The sequence below is a fragment of the Poecilia reticulata genome, linkage group LG21 (assembly GCF_000633615.1).
Source record: "Poecilia reticulata strain Guanapo linkage group LG21, Guppy_female_1.0+MT, whole genome shotgun sequence".
Classification (NCBI taxonomy): domain Eukaryota; kingdom Metazoa; phylum Chordata; class Actinopteri; order Cyprinodontiformes; family Poeciliidae; genus Poecilia; species Poecilia reticulata.
The window spans coordinates 1916992-1926004 of NC_024351.1; the positions used below are offsets into that span (position 1 = coordinate 1916992).

At 40.5% G+C, this 9013-nt stretch overlaps 2 protein-coding genes across 2 annotated transcripts in view; both read right to left on the minus strand.

Annotated features, from left to right (window-relative positions):
• Positions 1–524, minus strand: part of cpsf3 (cleavage and polyadenylation specific factor 3) — a 6909-nt gene extending 6385 nt beyond the window's left edge. The window contains exon 1 of the mRNA XM_008397116.1: positions 348–524. Coding sequence (XP_008395338.1) covers positions 348–418 — 71 coding nt within the window. The 5' untranslated portion in view covers positions 419–524. The remainder of the gene's footprint in view (positions 1–347) is intronic.
• Positions 525–3255: 2731 nt separating this feature from the next.
• The window catches only part of asap2b (ArfGAP with SH3 domain, ankyrin repeat and PH domain 2b), a 31909-nt gene continuing 26151 nt past the window's right edge, over positions 3256–9013 (minus strand). Inside the window, exons 18-27 of the mRNA XM_008397115.2 lie at positions 8807–8892; positions 8620–8735; positions 7669–7736; positions 6948–7055; positions 6537–6870; positions 6213–6453; positions 5551–5609; positions 4835–4893; positions 4624–4743; positions 3256–4121 (exon numbers count right to left, since the gene is read on the minus strand). Coding sequence (XP_008395337.1) covers positions 4047–4121; positions 4624–4743; positions 4835–4893; positions 5551–5609; positions 6213–6453; positions 6537–6870; positions 6948–7055; positions 7669–7736; positions 8620–8735; positions 8807–8892 — 1266 coding nt within the window. The 3' untranslated portion in view covers positions 3256–4046. The remainder of the gene's footprint in view (positions 4122–4623; positions 4744–4834; positions 4894–5550; positions 5610–6212; positions 6454–6536; positions 6871–6947; positions 7056–7668; positions 7737–8619; positions 8736–8806; positions 8893–9013) is intronic.

The following is a 9013-nucleotide window of genomic DNA, read 5'->3' on the forward strand; positions in this document are numbered from 1 at the left end:
TATATATCGCTTTAGAAACAAAAAAAATCTGACTTTATAGTCTTCAGTTTGAATTACATACAGTCAAAGAATGGTATTAAACAAGTTACAATTAAACGGGAAGCGGGGAAAGATTTCAAAGTATTATGAAAAAAGGACACATTTGTGTGTAAAGGCTACTAAAATATAATCAACAAACTTTTACTTGTCACCGAATTGAAAAGATTATCCTTATTATTATTTATAAAACCAGTATATAACGTGTTTGGGAACATATATGCGATAAATTCCGAAAAGTTGTGTTTTGTGAATGGAGTTTGGTGTACAAGCCAAGGACTCGTGGATAAAAATGTCCGATTTCAACTCACAGCGGGCGGATCAGCAGCTGGTCGCTCTCCTCCGCAGGAACCGTCGCGTCCGCTTTACGTTTCGCCGCCATGTTTACTGTAATAAACTAAACAAGACGTTTAACAAGCAAATAAATTCATCACTCCGCTACTTTCACACTTGAGCACGGCAACACTTCCGGTCCCTTCTCTAATCAGTCCGGTATGTACAACTTCTAGCTTCTCCAGTTCCCAAAATAAAGCCCGACCATAGATTTGAATTTGTTGTTGTATTCTTAATGTGTGACACTTTATAAACACTAAACCTTAAAATTCATGCAATCTTACTCAAAACACTTAATAATACTGTTGAATTTATTGTCCAGCATTTTTATACATATTTTGAAATGTTGATTTTATTTTCAATCCCTTTTTTATTTTGAAGTGTTGATCGATAGACTTTACGCTTCAATTGGCCAGTGTGGGGTTTGAACCTATGACCTTGGTGTTACCAGCACCACGATCCGACCAGCTGATCTAACCGGCCAAACATGTTGTTGAGTTTCCATCGACTTAAGAAAACTTAAGTCTTAACAACGAAGATTTAAGAAAAGTGCTCTGATGTTTTTCAAAATCAACATTCATAATATTTGATACTGCAGCCTTTTTATGTGTTGATTTTCTGAAAGATATTAGATAGGAATTGGCCAGTGTGGGAATCAAACCCATGACCTTGGTGGTATTAGCACCACCTTCTAACCAGCTGAGCTAACCAACCACTCATACTGTTGAGTTTTCATCAATTTACTAAGAACTTAGATGATCTTAACCAAAGTTCTGATATTCTAGTGTTTTTCAAAATCAAGGTTTATTTTCCAGCTGTCTTTTATTTTGAAGAATTGATTTTATTTTTGAACCAGTTTTCATTCTGAAGTGTTGATTTTATTTTTGAAGTGTTGATTGTCTGAAATGTTTTAATTAGCCAGTATGGGGATTGAACCTGTGACCTTGGCGTTACTAGCACCCTTCTCTAGTAATGATGAGCTTTTATGGATTTAAGAAAAACTTACATGATCTTAAAAGTGCTCATATGCTAATGTTTTTTTCAAACTCAATATGCATAATCAAATGTTGATATCTCTGCAACCATTAAAGCTACGGATTTCATTCACCCACCATTTTTATCAGAAGGAATAGGGGAACGTTTCTGTCCTATTCAAATTTTAAGTTTTACATTAGTTTTTATTACATTTCATGGAATATATTACTGTAACCCAGCATATTAGTGGAAGGCTATTTGCTATCATTAGTATTTTAGCTAGTTTTAGCTTTTTAGCCAATTGTGGCTTTTTCCTGGGTTTCTCACACTGCATGGACTATTTCTTACCTTTCTGTAAGTCTTCAGCAGTTGGCTTCAAACGCTTATGCCATTTTCACCAAAAGCGTTCATCATTGAACATTCAGCATTCACTCTTGCATTTTCATAGGAAATGCACACTTTCTAGTTCGCGTCTGAAGTCTCTTTAAAAACCATTTCAAAATTAAAATGAAAGCTGTTGAGTAGAAGCACGGTTTAGGTATTTCACTAAACACAGAAGTGTCTCCAATAACAGACAGAATCTGAGTGTGCTATTGATATAACCTTGAATAAAATGAAAAAATGACGTTTTATGTCCACATATTTATTCTTTGAAAACATATGCTTTAAAAGTGGCTTTAGAATGCAACTGTGGACTGGAAAACACAACAGTTGTCTTAAGTTTGATCTTTTCCCACTCCAGTAATAAACCATCCATCCATTTTCTTACACCCTTGTCCCTTGGTGGGATCGGGAGGGTTGCTGGTGCCAATCTCCAGCTGGTGTGCTGGGCAGGGGTCACCCTGGACAGGTTGCCAGTCTGTCACAGGGCAACACAGAGACACACAACCATGCACACACACACCTAGGGACAATTTGTAGAGGTCAATTAACCTGACAGTCATGTTGTTGGACTGTGGGAGGAAACCAGAGTACCTGGAGAAAACCCACCATGCACAGGGAGAACATGGAGACTCCATGCAGAAAGACTGGGGGCTGGGAATTGAACCCAGAACCTTCTTGCTGCAAGGCAACAGCTCTACCAACTGCACCACTGTGCAGCCCAGTAATAAACCAATAAATGAGAATTTTACACCTGTTCTGTCAAAGGAAAGTTCCAGGAAATCCAAAAGCGAGGCACTTAGAAACACACATGTACGCACACACACACACACACACACACACACACACACACACACACACACAGAGAAATAATTGTTTCATAATTACAAAAAAGAAAATTATAGCCTACTTTCTTGAGGACAGTATATTATATAATCCAAAAACTGTAGCAAAAAAAACAAATATGTTTATACAAGGAAGTCAGAAGTTGAATAGGAAAATAAATACTTCAATAAAAAAAATATGAAATATGAACATTTGATGTGCTGCATTCAAGTCTTCACAATATCTGAAAGTCAATTTTTGGCAGGTTTTATGCAAACAAATTTATTTGACTAGCACCATTCGAGCAATGACCCAAATCCACAGATTTTGAAACAAAATTCAGATACATGCAAAATTCAAAAAGAGAAGCGGTTAGGTCATTTTTTAAAAAGTTTTTTTTCCTCTATACTGAAAAGCAGCAGAAAACAATCATGTTTTAAAGAAGTCAACCAGACGCTAGTTCCAGAGCTCAGGACCAGACATCAAACTTTACTTATTCAGTTCTGAGTAAAAATGTCTCTAAATTACTTTGACAGAAATTGTTCTTTCAAGTTTGATTTGCCAAACTAAACAGATTCAGTTTTGTGCTCATCTGATTTTGACTCTGACAATCAGATGTTTGCTCCACTAACGGCTCAAAATGTGTTTTCATGAGAAGGAAATTCACCAGCAATGTAGCAAAACAAAACAAAACTGAATCCCCAGTTACATCAAAGTGTCTTTATTGAAGAGAGGAAACAACAAAATCTAACAGCCGTTTCCCGTTTCGCCCTTCTTGACCCTATTGTTGAATCTCACCACCGGTTTTTCTGTGGAGAAATTATTAATATTTTACATCTTTTCCACTTTTTTTGACCTGAAGCATTAAGATACAGGATCGACTTCGATGAAGAAGAGTAATTTCATCGGTCTGTTTGAGATCATCTTCCAGCCGTCAAACAATACCCGCTTATTTTCAGCCAATGAATGGAACCAAGAATGACCCAAAAATTTACCTGGAGCTGATAAAACCTACAGGAGGACGTGTGTTTTTATTGGTGTTCAGCTCTAATGATCATCATCAGTTACATTTGCTGAACTCTTGATTTTTAAAATTTGGAATACCTGCAGATGCGTTGCATATTCAGCCGACGTAATGCGCCCAGGTCTCCATATTTACAGTGAAGATGCGTGTAAACGCAGCGATCCTGCCGTCTGCCTCCATGCTGAAGCTCCACAACTTTCATTTTAAACGTTTCACAAATATTCCCAGGACTCAGGCTGATTTAAAAATACATTTTTAAAAGTTTAAACGAGGCACAAACATAATTTAAAGATGCAAACAATTGTCCTGCAGCGTTCAGCGCGTTGGATAAGATAAACCTTTCTAAGTTTCAGATATTATACATCAGGTCCGACATGAAGCCAGAGGGTCGGTTAAGATCCAGTTTGGGTTTTTTTCCTGGTTACGTCCAGTCGGACCTCTGGTGGAGAACGTTGACCCTTTACAGGACTGATCACTCAGTGATAAAGTGAACAAAGGTGACGGGAAACGCTCCCTTTCTGTTCGGCTCTCCTTCAATGTGACCAATCTGAAACACAAAGCAAACGCCGGTTACGGAAACATCATTAAGAAATCAGAAGAAAAGCAAAACTAGCAAGAAAAACAGTAAAGAAGACAAATAGTATAGAGTAGACTTAAAAACCATTGCTTGTAAACCTTAAAATATGTTGAAAGTGGCAAAAAATAGTTCAGAAAAATTCACCGTGGTGTACCCCCAGGCTCAGTTCTTGGTTTTCTGGCATTTAGTAAATATAAATAATTTTGATAATTCTAACCAAGCTAAAATAAGTTTGTAAGAACATTGCATCTGAAGAGTAATTTCATACATTGAATGTGTTAAAGTGTTTCTTTGCTTTTCCTCAGAAACAAATTGACAACAGTGAAATGAGTTTAAAGACCAATGAACAAAATCAAACAAATTGAAAAGCCGTGTAGGATTCTCATTTGGATCAACCTTGTTCAGCATTTTGACATGTCAAGTTGCGGATTTTCCTCCTTTTCTTGGTGCGTTTCCTTTTCTGGACACTCACCCACCACTCACTGTCCTCCTCCCCTTCCACCACGATCACCTCCCCTTCTTTGAATGTCAGCTCGTCTGTATTGTCGGCTGAGCAGTCATAGATGGCCTTCACCCTCTTTGGCTTTGGCTTCTACAGAACCACAGAGACCAGCCAGGACAAAGTTCACACTGAGGTTCAAACACCACAAATGATTTCACCTCTGGAAGGTCTGAGGACTCACAGAGACGGTGGTTCTGGGTTTAGGTGTAGGAGGAGCCGGACTTCCGGGAGGCTGAACACCTAGAAAGGAGAAGGAAAGGTTGTTGGTGAATTAATAGCTAAGAAAGATGATCTAAACCCTCTAATGCTACAGGAGGTAAACTGCCTGCACACTTCATGAGGTACGCCCGTTTACTAGGCCGTCTTTTGACACCCGATGTGACTAAAATGAGGAATTGGAGGAATTGCCTGTTTGGCATTGCGTCAATCAGGCAATGACCGAGTCAATGCCAATGATTGGTGCAATGATTGCCATTGACTCAATGGGTCATTGGGCCAATGACCCAATGAGTCAATGCCTCATTGGGTCATTGGGTAATTTCATCTTCCTTCCTGGTTCAAAGGAAGAGCAGGAAGTTAAGGTCTCTAAAGAGATTGAGTTCTGGGTGTTTGGATGGGAGAACGGACGGAGGTTAGACAGACAAGCCAATGTTCTGACATCCTTGGATCCTGAACAATTACTTTGAGATGTTGACCTGGTTTCATAATTCTCCACATCTGAGATCAATCAGGGTTGATCTCTGGAGACAAACCTCACAACTTCCAGGACTTAAAAGAAAGCAGATCTCTCAGGGTCTGAGTGAGTCCATATCCCAGGGGGTCTGAACTCTCTAAGGGGCGAAGCAGGACCTTGTAAATCCAAGGCTGTTGGTCTTAATGTAACTGTAACTTAATTACCTGGTTTGTTCACAGATGAAGTTCTGACTGGAGGTCTTTGAGGAGCCTGCTTCTCTAACCTGAAACCAATAAAAACAAAGTCATCACTTCCAGTCTTTACTTTTCAGCCTAGATTAGTTCAAGGTCTACCCAGTAAGACCAGTTCTGACCAGTACTGATTCTAAATAAAAATGCAGACCAGAATTTAGTGGCAACGATCCTAGTACTGGTATTAGCATTTATATTCGCAGTAAACCAGAACCAGACATGGTTACAAGAGGTTTTCATCAAAGTTCTTTAATAGGCAAGTCCAAGTCCAAGTAGAGTGTCAAGTCTATGGAAAAGTCCAGGTCAAATCTAAAGCGTTTTATCCCTAGTCTCAGTCAAGTCACAAGGCTTTGACAGGCATATCGTAGTCTGGACTCAAGTCTTTGGGGGGAAGACCAAGTCGAATCTTTGTGGGCCAAGTAAAGGTCAATTCCCACATCTTTGAATAAATTACAGTCTAGTCTTATGTCCGTCTTTCCAAGTCAAGTCTCAGGTGTTTGAGAAACAACTTCAAGAAGAGTCTCTCTGCTTTTAGACCAGCTCAACATGTTCCACATGTTCAAGTCAGTTTATTCTCTGACGTCAACTTACAATTTGCTTCAAACTAGAACCAAACAGTGGATCGTATCTCATACTTGGGTGATACGGTTCCTGGCGGTCTGCTGGGCTGGTGCCGGTCCAGAGGCGGGGTCGGAGGTTGAGGTTTGTAGTGGGGCGGCGATGTGAGCGGTGGTCCCGGTGGACGTCCAGCTGGTGGAGGAGGTATAGGAGGCAGCGGCGTGTTTTTGGCTGGCATGTTCTTTGCATCGAACCTGCCGGATCTCCTAAATGGAGGAGGAGCAACTGGAGGAGGAGGAGGAGGGACAACTGGGAGCACTGGGAGAGGAACATGGAACAGGTCAAATTTCTCTTCATTTGCTTGAATCAAAGATGGTGAACACAACCGACGAGAGACTCACCATACATGGAGGAGTTTGAATCAGAGTTCGGGGGGTTAGAGGGGTCAGAGGATGAACGCTGTCTTCCTACTGTTTCTACTGCAGCCGGTTTACCGACACCCGGTCCTCGGTGCGGGCCCCTGGGGGGCAGCGGCGGGGTCGGCCCCAGCGGCGGCAGGGCCCCCTCCATCATTGTGCCGTATGTCTCATTGCTGATCATAGAGCTTGGGATGGGAGGCCTTTGCTTGGCTTTGAAAGCGATGTCATGCGCCAATGCCGAAAGGTTGGACTGCATGGCGCCGGGAACGATGCAGCTGACTGGACGGTCGTCACGTCGGGGTGTTTTCAGGATGGGCTGCAAACAAATCCCAAAGGGCGTTAACATCCTGAATCCCGAACAGGAGACTCCGGCGGCGTGTTAAGATGGCCGACCTTGTCCTCTAACTCGTCCTCGCTCTCATCCAGCTCATCGTGTTGGAGACGCCACTCGTACTCGACGTGAACGTGGACGTTAAACTTCCCCGTCTGAGCCTCAGTCAGCTGGAATACGAAGCGTGATGAGATGTAAATGAGACATTACCCAGAATGCTCGAGAAAAATCTACATAAAAATAAGACAGATCTGATATTTCTGTATGAACTCCTGAGAGTCAGTAATGACTTGGTGCTGTTCAGGAAAATCATGACACCAAGATGTTGGTCTGATACCAAGCAAACCAATGGACTGGTTTGCTTCTTGTTTATCACTTTTAAGACTGTTTTCCAAATAAATTTCAATTCAAGTCCTTTAGTACCTCTTAAAGGGGCAGTTTCAGTTACATCAATCAGATTTTAGTGAAATTTAAGTTGCAAAACTTTCAATTCTGCAGAGTTTTACAAAATCATCAAAGTCCGAAACACTACTGGACAACCATAATATCTGGAAAATATGAATACCGGGAAGTTTCACATATAATGTGGAAAGACTGATTCATTTTAGATCATTTTTAACTGAGAAAATTAAAATTTGAAATAAAAAAAAAGGTTTTTAATTTGCCGCCACAACTTTAAAACAGAATGCAGACCAAGTTGGATTCCTAGCAGGATCCTGAGCCGACCTTCGGGAACCAGGATGTAAAACCAGTATATAATTTGTTGAACCAGTAAAATCTCACCAGCTCTTTGCACTGAGAGTGTCCCAGGCGTTTAGCGATGTCCAGAGGCGTTTCTCCTGCTTCGTTTGCTGTGGAGACACATTCAGTCGTTCATTTAGAATCAATTTTTCGGTTTATTCTGACAGGAATCATCAGCTACAAGCAGCTCTGATTCCTCTGTTTGTAATAAGACATGAGCTCCAGTGAAAAACGGTTTTGTGTAACTTTTCAGAGCCTCTAAAAACCCTGAAAGATTCGCTCTAGCACTGGTTTTCTTGTTGCACACTTGAGTCTGTCTTTTAAAATTAATCAGAAAATAACTTTTCATTTAGATTTTAACACCAGAAAAAAGCATTTATGAAACAAAACTTTTAAATAAGCAAATTACGGTACACAGTAAATAAAGTCAAAGTTCATAATAGACATTTCTACATGATAATTGCAGCGTTTTGGGAAAACATAAATATATAAGAATAAACCTTTTGTCTTTAAGACATGTTAACAAGAGGAAAGCAACAAATTAGTTTACTGTGAACAATATGTGAACTGAAATCACAAAAAGATGAAAACCTTACAATTTTAAAGGAATTTCATGCATTTTTCTGCTTTTTAAATCCATTTTTTATTATGTTTAAAATGAGCAAATGATGATATTTATGTGGAACGAGAACATTCACAGTTTCTCTGACTTTCTGATCATCACATTATGACTGAGTTGCTGTTTTTCAGCTTCTTTCTGCTCCTGCTTTTAAGAAAGGATGAACATTTTGATGCAAAGTGATGCATCTGTCTCTTTACTGCAGCTTTCGGCCAACTGATTAGACTAAACCAATGAAGCCTCTCAGCTCAAAACCTGAAGCTGCAAAGTTTGTAAACCAGAAATGACTCCTGAAGTTGATTCCTCCACATTTCCATAAGCAGAAGTCATATTTTCAGTTTGATAAACAGTAAAATGAGCCGTTTGAGTCTTACTGATGGAAACTGAAGCTTTCCCCCTGAGCAGCAGCTTCAGACACTCGCTGTTTCCCGTCAGGCAGCAGTAGTGCAGCGCCGTGCTTCCTCTGGCCGTCTGCTTGTCCAGGTTGCCACTGAAACACAGTCAGAGAGGTCAGAGGTCACGGAAGCAGCCGAGAGGGTCCGTCAGTCGGCCAGCCGTTACCTGTTCTGAGCGAGGAAGTCGACGATGTGGAGAGAGTTTCTGTCCACCACTCTGACGGCCAGGTGGAGCACCGTCTCTCCGTTTTCCTGACGGACACAAACACAGCAGTGAAACACACAGAAAACAATACGCTGCATTTTAACAACATAGTAACAATACGGTGCATTTTAACAACATAGTAACAATACGCTGCATTTTAACAACACA